Here is a 20,526-nt window from a genome sequence, read left to right on the forward strand (position 1 = left end):
TCTGATCAAGATCAAGTCGGTTATTGGTAAATGTCAGTCTCGCTATAATTTTGGTTAATTGCATAGCCCGAGTCCAATTTTTTCAGACAGTTCTGAATCTGATACAAGTAGTAGCAGGCAAGTGCACATTGGTGTGTGCGCGAGCCTGCGCACACACACACACACACACACACACACACACACACACACACACACACACACACACACGCACACGCACACACACACACACATACTCCCTCGTACTTGCGACAAAAGAGTTGTGACATTATAAAGTAGCTCTTGTGTTATCTGGTGTTCAGGGCCTTTTATTTCTTCTCCGTGTCAAAGGACACCTCAATGAAACGGCAACTATTCAAGGAATGTGTGTTATATTATTCTTCATGAATGTTGAAGGTCATCAACGCTTGAAGAGTTTCTACTGTATCGCATTTGATAAAAGTTGCTTGTATCCAAATAATAGAAACTTTGAAAGTCCTTTAGTTAACACAATTATTTATTTTACAGATATAACCTCTCTAAGTAGACATTCCATTTCATAATAAACATACATTAAATAGTATATAAAAAAATGTTGAGCCCCAATAAGGCATAATCAGTCTGAAATTGCATTTTGCCATAGCGATACAGGTGTGTGACTGAGTCGGAGATATATTCTTGGTGGTGCAACCACTCCTATAGACAGCTTTGAGTGTCCCAGTGGCTGTGTCCCTGGCTGGGTCCGTCCGAGCAGTGCCCTGGGCTCGTTCCTCTGAGTCTGTAACTTCCAGGGACCCCCTGGAGACCCCCACACGGAGTTGCACGACTCACTTAACCCATTTTAGCGGGAACCCCTTTTGGTGTTTTAAACATTGTTATAATTTAGCTATTGAAAAATAGCAGATCTACAAGCTCATAGCACAACACTCGGTGGCACGCTATGAGCTTGTAGATCTGCTATTTTGTTTAAACCGTGAAAATATTTATTTCAGAAAACTAATTGTTTTGTTTTTAATATTGATGCCAGAGACTTTTACGACTGCACAACTTGTGTGGTGCTTGTGTAACACACAAGCACAGATAGTTCTGGGTTTGACGAACACAGAAAGGCATATTGATAGCAGAAAACCCTTTTTGGATGGATGATAGCTTGACTGATGATTAGCAGATGTGTTGCGAACATCACCGTTTAGCATCCTCTTCCAGGAAGAAGGGGAGGCTCTCTGAGCAGATAGCAGAGACACGGATCAGCAAGGGAAATGAAGCGGTTGCCAGAGCTCTCTCTGTACGCAAGGATGGAGGTCTGAAGCTCAAATGACACTTAATCCATTTAGGCCTGACCTCAAAATTAAAAAACAATCTTCTAAATCCTCCAGTTTTCTGAAAAATAGCAGACCTACAAGCTCGTAGATCTGCTATTTTTCAATAGCTACATTATAACATAATGTTTAAAACACCAAAAGGGGTTCCCGCCCAAAATGGTTAACTAGCCCATACCCGTTCGGGGATATGATGATGCTCAGCCAATCACAGCGCAGAACGACACGCCTTCCAGCTAATCACAACGTGCAATATGTGAGCACGGTTCCGTCCTCAATTGTAGTCCTCCAGTATAGTTTTGAGTATAAATGAGACAAATCAGGGCCTTAAGTTCTCAGTCCTAGGGACGGATTTTGAGATCAGTGCAGATTTGCAAAAAAAACTAACATTTTCAGTCTTGGGATTGTTTTTTTTTTGCTTCAAGCCCTCTTGTTAGCCTGTCTGCTGTATGTCAAACCCTTACACACCATGGCGTTTCTTAAACTTTTTTTTTTTTTAGCTGAGAGAGAGACAAAGCAGGGACCCCCTCAGAATAGGGGATGCTATGGGTTGAAGTGGTTAATGTAGCCCACTATGAGTCCCCCAGCAGGGGGTCCCTATGAGTCCCCCATGGGGTCCCTGTGAGTCCCAGACCCCCTGTGGAACCAGTTAGCTCTGTCATTAACAATCAACTGTTGTGGAGCTCATTACTTACTGATCCTCCCTGTGTGTGTGTGTGTGTGTGTGTGTGCGTGTGTGCGTGTGCGTGTGCGTGTGTGCGTGTGTGCGTGTGCGTGCGTGTGTCCAGCATCTAAGAGAGACTGTATTGAACGGTTTGGACAGAGCTCCATAGAAAGAATCTCCAGCGACAGCGATGTGATCTGCACGACTGAATACTCCCGTATCGTACCTCTGGAGAATGGAGAGGTAAGAGTGTGTGTGTGTCCGTGTGAGAAGAAGTGTAGAAACCATTGTGTGTAAATACAATGATTTTTGTGAAGGGTACCCTTGGTGCTCTACTTACTCCCTCTTGTCCTACTGTCTCTCTCTCTCTCTCTCTCTAGGTCGTGGTGTCTCTTGTGAACGGCCGTCCAGGTGCGATGAACTTCTCCTACTCGCCGGTGCTCCGAGACTTCACCAAGGCCACCAACATCCGCCTGCGCTTCCTCCGAACCAACACCCTGCTGGGACACCTGATGGGCAAAGCCCTGCGCGACCCCACTGTCACACGCAGGGTAAACAACGCATGCACGCAAGCACACACACCTGCAACATGTTAAATCTGACAGCGTTTATTCTCTTGTTTGAGAGAAAGTTTCGACGAGGAGAGAAATTTAACATGCCCTCCTCCCCTCCCCCCACACACACGCGAACACCCCCACCTCCCCCAATACAAATTGACGGCTACACAATGGCCCTCGTGATGAAGAAAATGCATCATGGATATAAATACTGAAACCAGATATAATTGTTAAGGATTATGGCCGGGTTTTGGAACACAACAGGTGGATTCAATCTTGGTGTGATTGGGACACCCAGCAACACCATATGCTCTGTATTTGCTTTTGACATGTCAGTGAATGAGCTCTTCCCGCTTACATATAAATTAAAAACACAAGTAGGCCTAGTAAGTATATTCTGGCGAAAATGTTGGTTATTGTGCTTCTACTGAATTAGGCCTATGAGTAAAAGGTCATTGTTTTTTTTGTTTTTTTATATAAAGTATATTTATTGGTTTTTTAAAGACAAACAGACATTACACAACAAGAACATAATAACAAAGAAAAGAAAAGAAAAGAAAAACAGCTCAGGCACAACACTACTATAAATAAAAAGATTGAATATACACAGACATGACAAGGACAATGAACCATAATGACAAGTGACTTTCGAATTTTCATAGTAAAAGGTCATTGTTATATCTGTCCTGTGCTCATTCAGTGCATTATTCCTTTGTGTTTTTCAGTACTATTACAGTATCAAAGACATCAGCATTGGAGGAAGGTGTGTGTGCAACGGACACGCAGAGGCCTGCAACGCCAAGGACCCCAACGACCCATACAAGTAAGACGCACACACGCACGCACGCACGCACACATGCACGCACGCACGCACGCACACATGCACGCACGCTGTATTATCATGACTCACAGACCCACAAAGTGGCACACAGAAATTGTTTTGACTGGAATACTTGCGTGTGTGTGTGTGTGTGTGTGTGTGTGTGTGTGTGTGTGTGTGTGTGTGTGTGTGTGTGTGTGTGTGTGTGTGTGTGTGTGTGTGTGTGAAATACACAGGAGGTAATAAAACTATTCAGGTGAAACACACACACACCTATTTTCCTCTCTCTCACTCACACACACACACACGTACGCACAAGTACGCACACACACACGCGCACACACGCTTGCATACGCGCACACACAAACACACGACCAAGTGCATTATGAAATCCATATCCCCAGGATATGGAGTGTCATTTCAGTAGAGGAGGGGATTTCATTACTGCGGTTGTGGTTACAACCATCGTGTGTGTGTGTGTGTGTGTGTGTGTGTGTGTGTGTGTGTGTGTGTGTGTGTGTGTGTGTGTGTGTGTGCGTGTGCGCGTGCGTGTGTGTGTACACATACCTGTGTAGAATTAACACATGGCTGACTAGACGACATGATTGTAGGAGATAAAGAGGAGACGAGGGAGCAGGGAAGGAAAGGAAGGAAGGAAGGATGTAGAAAACAAATTAAACAATACATCATCTAACTAGAAAAAGTGCCCTTCCGGGCACAGGTCTCCACCAGGTTATCCACAGATCCGTGCAGTTAGAGGTAAAAACACTTTTGGGCCAGTTATAGCGCCACCTTGAGGCTGAGTTGAAATTGTTCATGTGGCATTTCTTCCTGGGCCTAGTGGGAATGTGGGTGCACAATTTCACGGAAATCACGCGATGTGTTCATGATTTGCAGCATTTTGTTTGAAACGGAGCACTCCTGTGAACTTTGGAAGCCAATCTTAACCAATCAGGATGGAGTCTGATAAATCTGAAAGACCCGTTTCGTTGAATGGCTCTAGAGAGACTGTGTACCAATTCGCGTGATGTTTGGACAAAATCTGTAGGTGTACTGTGCAAAAACTTGTTTTGCACAAAGCGGCCTCCTGGTGGCGCTATAACAGGCCGTTCTGGAAAGTTTGGGGCAGAGGTTCATGGTTGGCATCCAGGGAGTGTGTGTGCAAAATATGGCATCGACCGGGTTAACGGTGGCCGAGATTAGCTGTTCACGGACACACGGACGGACGGACACATGGACGGACGGACACACGGACGGACACGCGGACGGACGGAGTGCAAAACATACTCTCCCCACATGCCTTCGGCCTGGTGGAGACAATTACAGTGAGGCTTCCCTGCAAAACCTTCAGCCATCAATGCACAATTAACACTCCTCCTCCTCAGCGTTTATTTAGCAAATGTATACAACATTGAAAATCTTTCTAACCACTTGAACCCCCCAGCATATATATTCTGGGGGGAACATTGGCCAAAATAGCCAATCTACAAGGGGGGTGTGTGTTAGGGCATTTTTACTAGTTGCCTAGTTTACTAGTCGACTAGTCATTAACTACCTATTATGTAAAAAAAAAAAAGATTGTACATTTAAAAACTGTGTACATTAGTGACTATAACTATAGTCTACCTGATCTTGAGGCCTACAAAATCGGGATTTCTTTTTCTTTTTCTTATCAACTAGTACCAACAAGGTCGACTAGTGGATTTACTAGTCTACTAGTAAACTAGTCGACTAGTTGCTTAATGCCCTAGTGTGTGTGTGTGTGTGTGTGTGTGTGTGTGTGTGTGTGTGTGTGTGTGTGTTGGGGGGGCTCAGGGGCTATACTATACCACCCAACCCAACCCCTCAACTGTCACACTACTCCTAAGGTCTCAGTTTGACTTCAGCAGTCATTTGAGGCCTCCATGGCCGGAGGTGCCTCTGTGTGGTGTGATGTGATGCACTTATACAGCGTGAGCTGTGATTGATCTGCTGTTTAGGCCACAGACAAAGGCACCTACAGACATGGAGCTTTGGTCCTCAGCCAGGAGAAAGTAGACCGTTTCTGAAGGAGGGAAAGCCTGGCATGATGGAAAGACGGATAGGAGAACAAAAAGACATTGCTGTACATGTCTTCATGCATTTATACGATGAATGAACAGAAATAACTAAACTGTGAACAGCGACACACAGAAAGAGAGTCTATGAATATTTGAAACGTATAACCTGTAGAAATAGACTTCACTTGTAGTACTGTACTGTAGTTGTTGACAACACGGAACAAGATTAGACTTGTTTCATTGTACACAGAATTAGTGTGTGTGTGTGTGTGTCATACAAAGGCTTATAGAGCAACTTGAGAATCCTTCTGAATCTTGAATCCTGTGTGTGTGACTTTCCGGTCCTCAGGCCATGTCAGTGTTTTGGTTAAGTGAAGGCTTTCGAAATAGGGGAAGTGGGCTACACTGTGTTATTAATGTAATAACGCCCACTGTGTGTGTGTGTGTGTGTGTGTGTGTGTGTGTGTGTGTGTGTGTGTGTGTGTGTGTGTGTGTGTGTGTGTGTGTGTGTGTGTGTGTGTGTGTGTGTGTGTGTGTGTGTGTGTGTGTGTGTGTGTGTGTGTGTACGTGTGCGTGCGTGCGCGTGTGCATGTGTTTGTCCTGTTATCATATCAAGCTACAACAATATGTGGATATAATGCTGTAATCCATCATTACCCAGTGTAACCTACATAAATCTACTAAACACGCACGCACACACGCACACGCATACATTACAAGTTCAGCATGTACAGCTGCGTGTAAGATCTCAAGGCCGTCTGTGGTAGAAACCAGATCTGCAGAGTTTCACCTCGGTGACTCGGGAGTGAGGGAGGAAGAGGAGGGAGAGAGGAGGAACAAAGGAAGGAAGGGATTGAGATATGGAGTTATTCGCCGGGTAGAATCCCTCATGAAGACACCGTGTGTAGACACCCGTAATCCCGTGACTAATGCTCGAATTATACGTGGTTAGCGCATCGTGTTGCGCACCCAAAAAGAAAATAGACGATCTACAAGCTTGCAGTGCATCGCGCTGTGATGCGCTGTGAGCTTATAGATCAGCCGTGGTCCGTGCGCGACACCGGTATGCAACCAAGTGTAAATCAGGCTTTAGAGAGAACTGTATAAGGGAGACTGTCTGGACAATCTAAAACCATAATGCCCTGAAATGACTTCCTGGTTGGATTAATGTCTGTGTGTGTGTGTTTCCTTTTGGGTGGGCTGGGGTTAGTGTCAGGCCAGTGATTCACAAACCTTTTAGATCGAGATGTGATGTTCTCCCAGGACCCAAACTAGTGCAAATAGCCGATCTACAAATTCACAACTCTTGCTATTTTCCCTTTTATCTTCATATATTTGTTTACATTGACGGGATTTCTTAGATTTGATCCCATCTTGGTATGGAGAGTGTGACTTGGCAATGTGCGTGTGAGGGCAGACCTTGTACGTGTGTACTGTTGAAGTGTTTATGCCCTGCATGTCCATGGCATGCGTGTTTGACATAGCTTGTCCAGACCAAAGTGATGACTTAGCTCTGTCCAAATCTACAGTAACTGGACTCTGGAGACCAGACATCTCTGTGATATAAACTGTGCTAAGATGTCTGGAATTCTGGAAGTAATTCCATTAAGAAGTACCAGGGCTGCTTTAGAAGGCTTTGCTTTGGCGGAACACTATATCACAACTCATTTAATCACATCGGGCTAATTAGGAGAATTATTTTTAGTATCCTTCACACAGAAAGAATGGCCATAAATTTCATCCTCTGTGTGTGTCTCTGACTGTTGCCAAGATATCTTAAAAGCGGCTTATTGGATTGTCATGAAGTTCTCAGGGAACGTTGGTTGCCTCTCTCCAGTTGATTTATCACTTCAACCCTAGCGTCTCTATTCTGTTGGAGAACATTCGTCGGAAATAGCAGATCTACAATCTCGTGTCTCAACGTGTCATGAAGCTTGTAGATCATCGGTTTTCAGTGAAGAGAGTTGGTATAGAGGGAAACACTAGAGGAGTAATTCATTATAACTTAGTCGTTATTATTATTACTACTACTATTATGTGCGTGCATCAGCAAGAGTGTACATGTTACTGACAACAAGATCCTGAGGGAATACCAAAGGGTGAGCCAGAAAGTAGCAGCCATGGAGAATGAGACTATAGCGGGACACTGGCCAAAGACATCAACAACTGCCCGCCAGAAAACTGGTGCTGTGGGAACCAACACACGGGCATCGATGACAAGGACGTCCCGCGCTAACATAACGTGGACGTACTCAAGAACGACGCAGGAGCGCAAAGCACCAACAAACTGGCCAGATTATGGAGAACCGGGATGACTGGAAGCAACGATGGAGGGCTAGAGAAATAATAATAATAATAATAATAGTAGTAGTAGTAGTTATTCCAGTATGGAGCCCTGGGGGTTTAATTGGTCAACCTTTGGTGGATGTCAGCCCACAACCGACCAGATGTTCACAATGTGTCCCTCATATGAACAATATCTATTACAACAACGCATCTTTATGTCTTTTTGTGATGTCAAAGTTGTGACATCACGTGACATGGAATTGCTTGTAGATCGGCATATTTCTGGCGAAGTGATTTGGTGTAGATGGCACTGTGCAGTAGGTGCAGTTAAGTGTGATTATGGTAAATGGTAAATGGTGCATTTATATAGCGCCTTTATCCAAGGCGCTTTACAGAGATTGTGCATTACATTCACCCATTCACACACACATTCATACACCGATGGCAGCGGAAACCATGCAAGGCACCAACTAGCACATCGGGAGCAATTAGGGGTTCAGTGTCTTGCTCAAGGACACTTCGACAGTAACTCTGGGGGAGCCCGGGTTCGAACTGGCAACCTTACGGTTACCATCCAGGCACTCTACCCCTGAGCCACCGCCGCCCTATTATGGTCTAATTTAATTAAGATGATAAGGCTATTAAGGGTTGTTAGATTCATATTGATGACAACTGTGTGTGATTCACTGATTCTGTTCAGCTACATCTGGCTTCACTCGACATATACAGTACATCATCTCAAGGCAGGGATCAACGCTGTGTGTGTGTGTGTGTGTGTGTGTGTGAGACTGTGTGTGAGTGACTGTGTGTGTGAGTGACTGTGTGTGAGTGACTGTGTGTGTGTGGGTATAAGACAACAGGGGAACAGCAGTAAAGAGGGGCAAAACATCTGTACTACTCATTAGCCCATATAGGATTCAAGGATTTGTGAGTGTGTGTGTGTGTGTGTGTGTGTGTGTGTGTGTGTGTGTGTGTGTGTGTGTGTGTGTGTGTGTGTGTGCCTTAAGTGTAATAACATGTTCATACAGGTATGTGTACACATGTGTATTGCACAGTATGTTACTGTCTGAGATTATATGTACTTGTGATGTATGTGCAAGCCTCCCTCTGTACATACTGTGTGTGTGTGTGTGTGTGTGTGTGTGTGTGTGTGTGTGTGTGTGTGTGTGTGTGTGTGTGTGTGTGTGTGTGTGTGTGTGTGTGTGGTAATTGCATGTGTTGAAGCTAATGTTGATTATCCCCAATTGAGTAGAGTAGGTCCAGTCCATTAGACAGAACCTTGAATGATTGGGAAGGAGGGAGGGAGGGAGTATCGGAGGAGAGGAAACGAGCGAGATGAGGAGAGAGGGGATGGATGGAATGAAGGGAGGAAATGAAGAGGAAGGCAGGGGAGATGTTGCTTTTCGCTGACTAAAGCAATATGTCAAGGAATGCTGAGTAGATAGATACTCCTCAGGGACAGAGTGAGAGAGATCTGGGCAGGATGAAAGACGGGGAGTGAGAAAACAAAATCTCCAGAGAATCTCCCTACCAACAATAGCCCGCATAAAAATAAATTAATGGAATGAGAGAAAGATGTAAGTGCTGAGTATATCAACGTTGACATTTCAACACATCCACCTAAGGAGAGTTATTGCCAATGTGTTAGATATAGTATCCACAAATACCTTGCTGAGTGGTACTATAGCAACATGAAACAGGAAAAACATAAGTGTGTGTGTGTGTGTGTGTGTGTGTGTGTGCACAAGGTTGCCTGTTCGAACCTGGGCTCCCCCAGAGTTAGTGTCAAAGTGTCCTTGAGCAAGACACTGAACAAACTGGAAAATGGAAAAAAGTACCCACTGTCAAACAGTTTATATCGCTGTCCTGAAAGTTAAACACAACTTTGCGAATGGAATTCAAACACTTGCGCTAATGTTGCTAATGTGTTGGAGAATGGAAGTAACGTTGAGTAATTGTCTGTAGACTAGCACAGGTTTCCATTGCAGCTGTTAATGACATTCCCTGGTACGTGATCAAGATCATGTCCATTCAGTCATGCAAACATATATGCCTGCATAGCAATATGCAACAATCAACATATATTTTCTTTTAAAAAAAAAGAAAAAAGATAGCCATTCATAGTTTGAGTTGCATTACTGGGATTTTTACCTGTCCTTGGTGTGGCTCTCCCCATTCAGGCCTGACGTCGAAAAAAATTGTTTTCTAAATCATGACATTTTCTGAAAGATTTGAGGCACATTTTAAGGATTTTTCAAAAATAGCAAACCTACAAGTTCATAGCGCGACACTCGGTGCCGCGCTATGAGCTTGTAGATCTGCTTCAATAGCTTCAATAGCTAAATTATAACATAATAATAACCACCAAAAGGGGTTCCCTCTCAAAATGAGTTAAGAAAGGCGACGTTCTACGAGCGGCCGGCCCGGCCCGGCCCCTCTATACCCCTTGGTCCAGCATATCTCAGAAGAAGCTACTGTCTGGATTGGCATGGTGGGATTTGATGCATACCTTAATGCTCCCTGGAGGTCCACTTCATGGCCTTTCCTCTAGCAGTGTTCGGTCAAGTTTCATTGTTTTTGAGACCACCGCTCCTGTAGTTACGTTCGAAAAAAAGGACGAAGAAAGGCGCAGCAGTTTTCTCAGTGCTTTCCTCTAGCAACACAATATCAACATGCACATACGATCTCCCAAAGTATAACGGGTGGAAGAAGAAACAGAGGAAGCAGTCTGTAAAAGGGTTAAAACAATATGAACCATATAGAGTTTTACACGTTCACAGTACTGTGATTGTACATGCCCAGCAGTTTGATCCAAATGGAACCGTTCAGGTCCGTTGGCTTCCATTCGTCCACACATCAACCAGAGTTTAAAGTGGTGTAGCGTGCAGCAGAGACTGTCGCACAGGCAGACATTGTGGTGCGATGTGATCATAGATCACTGAGAGGTGTTTCATCCGACCAAGCAGGTGTTGGATTGATGAAAACATATGAGCTGGAATTCAACTCCCCCCACTCCCCCCTCTCCTGTGTCACCTCATTAAGTTTGTTCACTCTCACTGTCGGATCTCTGTTACAGTGCAGGAATGCAGACAATTGAGAGGATTTAATCCTACTAGAATGTACTCTGACCGTGGAATCTGTTTAATGTTGTCATACCAAGCAGCTGTTTGATGAACGGTCAACTCAGTCTAGTTGTTAGTGTAGCGAGGTAGTGGCCCTGATGCGACTGACACGTGCTACAAGCCTGCAGCTGTCTCGTTCATGACATCATCTACCTCCATGGTGACATCACTTACTCAACAGCATGCAGCCTAAAAAGGTGTGTTCAGATGTTATTATGAGAGGATTGGTGGCTGATGGAGTTGGCCCTGCAGCATGCCGCCATGACCAAAACTGTAATCGGACTAATTGTATCCTGTCACGTCATACCATCTGCCATGTTTGACTGGAGCCGTTGTCGCGGACATTATTCTGCTCCATGTTAATGTATGCGTTTTTCACTGGCCGTGTGCAGACGCTTACACAAGGTTTTCTTACCACACTGGGTGTCCGCCAGCGCGCATTCTCATTCAAATACATGGGCCACTTATAGTGGTTTGGTCACGAGTTCCAAACAGTCGTGCGCAAAAAAACCTGCATGCACGATGAAAGCGTGTGAGCAAATACTGTTTTTGGTGGGCTTCCAGTGTTAAACTCTTAAAGTGTTCTGGCATTTGTCCTTTGATGCTGTTTCTGATAGCTTTACACCTTAGAGATAGTGGGATAATCACTCTGCTTTATGTTATATGATATCTTACCATATCGCATTCATGTTTTGTGGAGTTTTACCCATATCACAACATGTCATATCATCTTGCACATCATAGCTATGCACATCATAGCGCACTGTTATACAGCATTTGGATGTCTTGTCTTGTGTGTCCGTGCAATCATGCAACATGCTAAAAAAACATTTTTTGAGTGGTGCAACCACTCCTACAGCCAGCTTTGTCCGTGTTCACCTATGTGTTCACACCTATGTGTTCACACCTATGTGTTCACCTATGTGACTATGAGCATCATATAATGAGTACCAGTAGGGGCGCTGTTTGCCAGAGAGAGAGAGAGAGAGAGAGAGAGAGTGAGAGAGAGAGAGAGAGAGAGAGAGAGTTGCCTGCTAATGAGAGAGAGAGAGAGGAGGAGGAGGAGGAGGAGGAGGAGGAGGGGGGGGGAGAGGGGAGTTGCACCACTCGGTTCACACGGGTGTGATTTTTTTCTTCTTTGCGTTTTGCCCCAAAAATAGCTGATTTCCAAGGTGTTATTCACAGAACACCATTGTTTATGGTCATGTTAGCCGTGTGAATGATGAAGGAAACGGGAAGCAAACATGTTTGTAAAAGATGAATTAATCAACTGGAGGTTTCCTAAAACAGTACAATGGATCTGATGGAGGAAAAGTGTGTGCATTTGTAAGTGTGTGTGCGTATTTTTGTGAGTGGGCAAGAGAAAGAAGAAAAGGGACAGTGGGAGAGTGTGAATGAGTCCGTGACTGACTGTGTGTCGTGGGGTGGTTTGTGTCCAGAGAGAGAGTCGTGTGCATGTACTAAACAATGAAAGTTACGGGTGATGTAGGAAAACAGCTCAAGTGACCAAAAACTGTGTATGCGTGCGCGTGCGTGCGTGTGAGAGAGAGAGAGAGAGAGAGGGAGAGGGAGAGGGAGAGAAAGAAAGAGATTGAATGAATAGTGGTGATAAGTCCAGTGCAGGCTGGAAACACAATCAGCCAGACAGCCAGGCATGTAGAAACACAATACCACAGTAATGTTATCAGTTTGGACCAGACAGCACAGCCACACCTCCCATAATGAATGAACGGGCCCAGGACGGTACTTCCACTGGTCTGTGGGTTAGTTAGTTAACCGTGTTACCATCATTCATACTTAGTTGTTGTGCCGGTCCGGTGTCATGCTCCGTAATTAGCGGATCTACAAACACGACACAGAAGTCCTGCGTGGTGAGCTTGTAGATCTGCTATTCACAACTTTCAACTAAAGGCATTTAACCCCTGCCTATCCTGTGTGGCACCGTATACACAACCATACATAATATTATCCCCCAATAGTTTGATAAACAAGCTTTATTCAACTCTTTTAGCCACTGTTATGGCCCTGTGGGTCATAATGCCTGTGTTGCTCTGTCTCTCTCCCTCAGTGTTTGTGTGAATGAGTGAGGAGTGACTGTTAGAGGACCAGCTGGGGTGAATGTGTGATGAGTAGTGATTGAGTGAGTGGTTGCCAGCTTGTGTGAGTAGACTGAGTGGGGCATGAATGTGAGTGGCTAACTACCAGGTGGACCTTGCTGGTGATTGGCTTCTCTGACCAGGGTCACCTATAAAGCTGCCTGTTGTCAGTACGTCTTCCTTCTAGCCAAGTCCTAAGCACCAGCACTTTGACAGTGTTTAGCTTTGTGATGTGATCTAGATGTATTCGGTATGTAGGGGTGGATGACCTCTTTTTGTCAACTTTGTATTTTGATTTCCGTTGTTTGTTAGGAGTTGTGTTTTGTGTTATGGTCCACACCCTGAGGTCGAACCCGCGGCACACTGCGACTGGATTACCAGTCCGGTGCCCAGACCGTTACGCTACGGCCTGGGCCGCACCCTGAGGTTTTGTACACTGCAATGCATTTTATCTTGAATAAATCCTACAGCCATAGCATTTTAACCATGTGTGGCCTGACTGAATTGGGAACTGGGTAGGACTCCGAGGAGGGAGTCCATTTTAATGTTGCGACCCAAAGGTTGCCCTAGACTGGGTTGTAATAGCCACTATGAATACTGTTAACAATACTTTAACCATGTTGGTCCATTTCTTGGGCTTGTCATTATAGGGTTGCAAAAGAAAGCGAGAAAGAGGGAAACATATATAAACATAGTAGCATATCTACAAGGTCAGAATGTGTTGCGGTGTGACGCTGTGTGAACTTGAAATATTGAGGAAATCTTAGGGGTTAAGTGGTCTTAAGCGGTCTTAGGGGTTAGAGGTTAACTTAACCTCTCGGGTTACCGCAAGATTGTTAAGTTAAAGTGGTTCTTTGGTTCATTAAAGACTTAAGGTATTTCTGGTATACTAAATCGTACAGATGGAAGAGGACAGTGAGGTGGGAGGTGCAAGACTGGATTCAAACATACTTATCATTGCTGTCGGTGTGAAAACCGTCCAAAATAGTTTTTCTTATTTTTTTTTGAATGATTTAAAATTGTGAAAATAGACGATCTACAAGAAATATGGAGATATGAGGTTAATGCCCGACAGCAACGTTATGTTCTCTCTGTACGTTTTTAAATGTATCACAACATTATGAATGATGTTGACGGTCGTTCCCCCAGCAGCCTTCTGCACGTTCATGATCCCCCCCAGTCCTCTTCAAAAGTCAGCATGCTCACCCTTACACCCCTTCACACTCCACTGACTCCTGATGTTATTAGCCTGTGTGTGTGTGTGTGTGTGTGTGTGTGTGTGTGTGTGTGCGCGCGCGCGCGCGCATGCGCGTGTGTGCATGTATGTGCGTTCCGTGCACGCATTGTCTTTTGGTCTGGGTTTTATGGTTTATAATCGGATTAGCAGCAGTGAAGCAGTCAGACAGTCTGATGAAGGAGAGAGATTAACGCTTTCATTGTCGGGGGTCTCTCTCTTATTGTGTGTGTGTGTGTGTGTGTGTGTGCGTGCGTGCGTGTGTTGCGTGCGTCCACCTCCCCCTGTATTCTCTCTCTCTCCCCCTCTGGAGTGACAGCAGCAGAGGAATGTGAACTTCAGAGTGGTTCAGCTGATGTTTTGGCTAAAACAGCGTAAGCTGAGGAGATACCGTAGCTACATCCCATGACATGTCTGAATGACTGCAGTCTGGCCATGTGTGGGCATGCACCTGTGTGTGTGTGTGTGTGTGGGTGTGGGGGTGTGGGGGGGTGTGTGTGTGTGTGGCAGTGTTGGTTTGGTTTTCAATAAAAAAAAGCCTTTGTATATATTAGTTAACTCATATTGTTGTTTGTTTGTTTACAGACTGCAGTGCCACTGCCAGCACAACACCTGCGGACTGTCATGTGACACGTGTTGCCCCGGATACAACCAGTTTCCATGGAAACCAGCCACCACCTACAGCGCCAACGAATGTGAACGTGAGTGCACGCGCACACACACACACACACACACACACACACACACACACACACACACACACACACACACACACACACACACACACACACACATTTGTACTATCAAAAGTTGCAGTTATATTTACCATGCAGCAACAACGTGCGCATTACAGTGACTCAAAGGTCGGTAAAGGGTAGATTGATATGAGAGAGAGAGAGAGAGAGACAGAGAGGATGAATACATTTATGGAGGATGACACTATCGGCTCCAAAAGAGCTGGAATCACTTACTTCACTGCCGGTGGAGAACGTGTCCCTCGGTTAATATTAAACCCTTGAAACACTTTGTTAATTAGCATTTTTGAACCCGGTAAAAGTAGCCGACGGAAAGGGTTATCTTACTCAAGATAGTGAAGTCAAATGAACGTCAGGTTGTTTAACCTCATCAAAGTTAATGCCAAATTAATGTCAGGTTGTTTAAGCAGATCAAAGGAAAAGGTTATCTCACTCGAGACAGTAATTCATGTCAAGTTGTCAGTCGCGGGAGTCTCTTACAGTCGAGATAAACCCCTGTACACACACAGTGACATCCTGTGTTAACGCTGAGAGCACGCCTGGTTACATTTGTACACCCTCAGTCATAATTAAACAAACGCTGGGGATTTGACCGTGTACGAATCCATGGAGCACCGAGTGTATTCACGACACGTAGCTCAGGTCAGAGAAAAACACTGCAATCGACCGGTAGGATAAGGAAGGAGCCCCTGGTTTCTTCAGCAGGCACCTCTGAGGCGCTGAGGGCCTCGATAAAGGCACGGCTATCTGCACTGTTTTGACAGATACCGTAAAAATAGTAAACCCTTTGGTCCGCTCAGGGCTGTGTGCGTGTGTGTGTGTGTGTGTGTGTCTGTGTGTGTGTGTGTGTGTGTGTGTGTCTTAGTTCTAAGTGTGTATCATAGGTTAAACAAGGCTACATGAGTGGCCAATATACGTGCGTATGCACATGCATTATGCAGTTGCACTCCTGCTTGTGTGTATGTATGCGTGCTCACATGCAGACCTTTGGTGTATATGTTTAGTGTGTGTGCACCTCTTTGTCGTAGACAAGACATGTAAACCTCAGATTGAGATTGGTATGTCAGTCCTCCGCTGCTCTTTTCTTAGATTATCTAATCTGTGAGTCTTCTGGGACACTTGTCTTCCTCTCCTCTAAACATCCTCTGTCTTCCCTGCCACGCAGCTGCTGATAACGCACAAACATGCACGCGTGCACGGCACGCACACACACTGCGCTCGGTTTAAAAACACAGCATGTCCCTGATATTTTAATGAATTAACACTGGCAACAGCGGGGTTTACAAAAGGTTTCAAATCAGGTATTTGATCTTGTTGTTGCCATGGTAATCTGCAGTATGTGAGCACACCACCACCCGAATCACATTCTATATATGTATGCTAGTAGTCAAATACTTAATTTAACTCTGAGAGAGTACATTAAGGTTACATTTTGTATACTCTCATAGTTACAAAGGGATACATCTGTTTGTGACTGGGTGCAGGAGTTCTGCTACTTGGCTATTAAAGTGATCAAATTAAATGGATAACTACCACACACACACACACACACACACACACACACACACACACACACACGCTGTGTGCACTGTGTGCACTTCATATAGAATGTTGGAGTGAGACCATCACATATTCAGTTTGTCAGATGTTGGTATTCAGAGGGTCTCCATAGTTTGACGTCGTCGGTAAGGATCAGACATGTCTTGTCTGGGTTCTTCATCTCGTTCCACTGTGTCTTTGATAACGGTAAACATGGAGTAAGTCTACACCCTGTCTTTGATCACTGACTTTTATCACTCAAAAAAGAAAAAGAAAAAACTCCTTTTAGTCTGAAGCACAACATAGATAGCTATGTGTTAACTAACTTTGATCATTACTAGAACAAAGAACCTCCATGAGAGAGAGGGAAAGATTGATGAAGATGTCAGAGACAAAGATGTGGTTGTGTTAATTATATCTGTGTCTCTTTTAATCTTCTTTTATTAGTGTATAAACATGATGAATATGATCCCGGGCCCGTTGTGTAATTCAACCTGAGAGGCGTGAATAGGTGTCAGATCAAACCGGGTTGGGCAGTAAATTCAAACTTGGTGTCTTTGTTGGTTTGACTGGGTGAGGAAGCCGGGTCAATGTTAAAGAAAGCATACATTTTTACTTCACACGGAGAGTAATGGCTCCTGTCTGTGAACAAAGCAAGGAACGGGCGTCTGGTTGTTGAGATTAATGACGGAATCATGTCTAATCCCTTGATAAATCAATTGCCATATACGTTCCACTTTCCTTTCTCTTTTCACTCCCTCCTACACGTCTGTTTTTTTTGCCAGATATGAATTTAAAGCTAACATTTTCAATGCTAACAAGTTCTCTTTGTTCTCCTCTTCTTGCTCCTCAGGGCTGTCTCTTGTTAGTTCTTCTCACTCTTCCTTCTCTTGGGAATCAGCATTTCTTGCCACCCAGGTGGATGCTAATTCTGTTGTTTCAGCATGCCCTGTGTGTGTGTGTGTGTGTGTGTGTGTGTGTGCGTGTGCGTGCGTGCGCGCGTGCACATGTGTGGCGTTCCTGCATGTGTGGCTGTGTTTTTACACATGCCACCTTATGGGCCTCGTGTGAGTGTTCCACATTCATGTGCCAAATTCTTAGAGTATTCATGAGATTCAGTAGAAGTTAAAAAAAAAACATTGTTCTCTATTGTCTTTTTCAGAGTGTAACTGTGTGTATTATACTGTGTATATTTCAAAGTGTACCTATTTCAAAGTGTTCTATTCTGTGTGTTTCAGACTCAGAGTGTAACTGTGTGTTCTATGCTGTGTGTTTCAGAGTGTAACTGTGTGTTCTATGCTGTGTGTTTCAGAGTGTAACTGTGTGTTCTATGCTGTGTGTTTCAGACTCAGAGTGTAACTGTGTGTTCTATGCTGTGTGTTTCAGAGTGTAACTGTGTGTTCTATGCTGTGTGTTTCAGAGTGTAACTGTGTGTTCTATTCTGTGTGTTTCAGACTCAGAGTGTAACTGTGTGTTCTATGCTGTGTGTTTCAGAGTGTAACTGTGTGTTCTATGCTGTGTGTTTCAGACTCAGAGTGTAACTGTGTGTTCTATGCTGTGTGTTTCAGACTCAGAGTGTAACTGTGTGTTCTATGCTGTGTGTTTCAGACTCAGAGTGTAACTGTGTGTTCTATGCTGTGTGTTTCAGACTCAGAGTGTAACTGTGTGTTCTATGCTGTGTGTTTCAGAGTGTAACTGTGTGTTCTATGCTGTGTGTTTCAGAGTGTAACTGTGTGTTCTATGCTGTGTGTTTCAGAGTGTAACTGTCATCGTCACTCGTTTGACTGCTACTTTGACCCTGATGTGGAGCATCGGAAAGAAAGTCTGGACATACATAGTCATTACAGAGGAGGAGGTCGCTGCCTCAACTGTCAGGTAACACGCCCTGTTCTGGTCTAGTCTACGGTAGTTGTTTGGATTTGAAAGGCTGTGCTTTTCTAAAAGTGTCTGTCATGTTTTGTTAAATGATTCTCTCCATGCAGCACCACACCACGGGAGTGAACTGTGAGCGCTGCATCCCTACCTACTACCGCTCTGCCAGTCAACCCATCCACTCCCCTCTGGCCTGTTCACGTAAGACACACACACACACACACACACACACACACACATCCACTCCCCTCTGGCCTGTTCACGTAAGACACACACACACACACACACACACACACACACACACACACACACACACACACACTCCCCTCTGGCCTGTTCACGTAAGACACACACGAGTCACACTCACAATGTTTTGTACATTTACAATTTGAATTACAATTTAGGCATTTAGCAGACGCTCTTAAAAACAATATCTCCTCTCTCACTGTGAAATCTCATTTATATTTCATCGTGCAACATTCCAAAAACAATCCTCACAATGTCAGCTTGTCGTTCTTGCTTTTAGTTTTGGCTTCATACGAAGGAGTATAAAATAAATCATGCATCGCTTCATGTCTCCTTGTCTATATTCCTCGTCGTGTCGTTTACCGTCCTCCGCCTGTCTTCCCCTCCCATCCCTCCTCCTCTCTGCCCCCCACCCTGTCTCTCCTCCGCCTGTCTTCCCCTCCCCTCCCTCCTCCTCTCTGCCCCCCACCCTGTCTCTCCTCCGCCTGTCTTCCCCTCCCCTCCCTCCCTCCTCTCTGCCCCCCACCCTGTCTCTCCTCCGCCTGTCTTCCCCTCCCCTCCCTCCTCCTCTCGCCCCCCACCCTGTCTCTCTGCCCCCCACCCTGTCTCCCTGCAGCCTGCGTGTGTCAGTCAGACTTCACAGACGGCACATGTGAGGACCGCACCGGTCGCTGTAACTGTAAAGTCAACTTTACCGGCCAGAAGTGTGACTCGTGTGCCGAGGGCTACATCAACTTCCCCGACTGCTACCGTGAGTTTATTTTTTAAATAAATGTCACAAAATCAACAGTATATACAGTACAGTATAGTATACATGAAACGGTGTACATGAAAGAAAATATCTGTATTTTTGTTCTTCTGTTCTCCAGCAAGCCCGACATATCCCACCGATACCAAAGGAGGACTTAAGAACCCAATCGGAGATAACATTATCAGTAAGATACTTTGTTTTGTCTGTTATTAGTCATCTCAGTCATATCTGTCATACTGTTCCTGGTGGTAAACCTGTATTTACATCTGCAGTGCTCTCCACAGGCTGGGTGACCTCGGTTCACTTTCTCTTGAATAGTTTCAGCAATGAACGTTTGTGTATGTAAGAACTAACAGAGAGAGCGCCAATACCTTTGACTCAAACGTTTGCAATTCTGCACAGTGAAATACAATACGATTTAATTGTATTTAAGATTTGTACAAAATGTATCCAAATGGACCTGTAAGGGTCCACTTTCTCCACTCCACTCTCAGAGTTTAATGAACACTGATGGTTTTACCTTGTAACGAGGATCTCCTTCAGCCTCAAACAGGCTGGTGTTCATCACCTAAAACCGCTCTCAAAGGGCACCTACGGATGGCTGCAATTCGAAACTGGCCTCTGTAAAATCTGAATCCCCCCCACCCCACTTTCCCTCACTGTATATTGTATCTTTTCCCTTTTTTTGCTTCCCATATGATGAATTTAGCTACATAGAAATGTCTATTTGTATGTCTCTAAATGTTTGTATGTCTTTAAATGTTTTGATGAATTGAACAATGTGGACCCTGTTGTAAACAAGTGTAATGCTTAATTGGGTCGTCCACTCACAGTTGACAGTCTTTGTATTGAGTTTGTGCTTAAAATGTACTGTAAATTCTACAAACTGTTAATAAATATTTCAATCAATCAATCAATCAATCAATCAAAACCTGTACTGGTGTGAACATGACCGGACCAGGTGTACTGGTGTGGACATGACCGGACCAGGTGTACTGGTGTGAACATGACCGGACCAGGTGTACTGGTGTGGACATGACCGGACCAGGTGTACTGGTGTGAACATGACCGGACCAGGTGTACTGGTGTGGACATGACCGGACCAGGTGTACTGGTGTGAACATGACCGGACCAGGTGTACTGGTGTGGACATGACCGGACCAGGTGTACTGACGGCTGTGTGTGATTGGAATGTGTGTTTGGAATGTGAGAAACAAACCACGTAATCACTGTTCAGTCCAACCTTAGAG

The 20,526-nt window shown here is 44.7% G+C and overlaps 1 protein-coding gene across 2 annotated transcripts in view; it reads left to right on the plus strand.

Annotated features, from left to right (window-relative positions):
• The window catches only part of lama5 (laminin, alpha 5), a 94,375-nt gene that overhangs the window by 29,783 nt on the left and 44,066 nt on the right, over window positions 1-20,526 (plus strand). For both annotated transcript variants that reach the window (XM_083769361.1, XM_083769362.1), the window contains exons 4-11: window positions 2,084-2,202; window positions 2,340-2,510; window positions 3,242-3,339; window positions 14,699-14,814; window positions 18,164-18,282; window positions 18,390-18,480; window positions 19,142-19,276; window positions 19,395-19,460. In XM_083769361.1, coding sequence (XP_083625487.1) covers window positions 2,084-2,202; window positions 2,340-2,510; window positions 3,242-3,339; window positions 14,699-14,814; window positions 18,164-18,282; window positions 18,390-18,480; window positions 19,142-19,276; window positions 19,395-19,460 — 915 coding nt within the window. The remainder of the gene's footprint in view (window positions 1-2,083; window positions 2,203-2,339; window positions 2,511-3,241; window positions 3,340-14,698; window positions 14,815-18,163; window positions 18,283-18,389; window positions 18,481-19,141; window positions 19,277-19,394; window positions 19,461-20,526) is intronic.

Source organism: Protomyctophum parallelum (genome assembly GCF_964188405.1).
Source record: "Protomyctophum parallelum genome assembly, chromosome: 7".
Taxonomy (NCBI): Eukaryota; Metazoa; Chordata; class Actinopteri; order Myctophiformes; family Myctophidae; genus Protomyctophum; species Protomyctophum parallelum.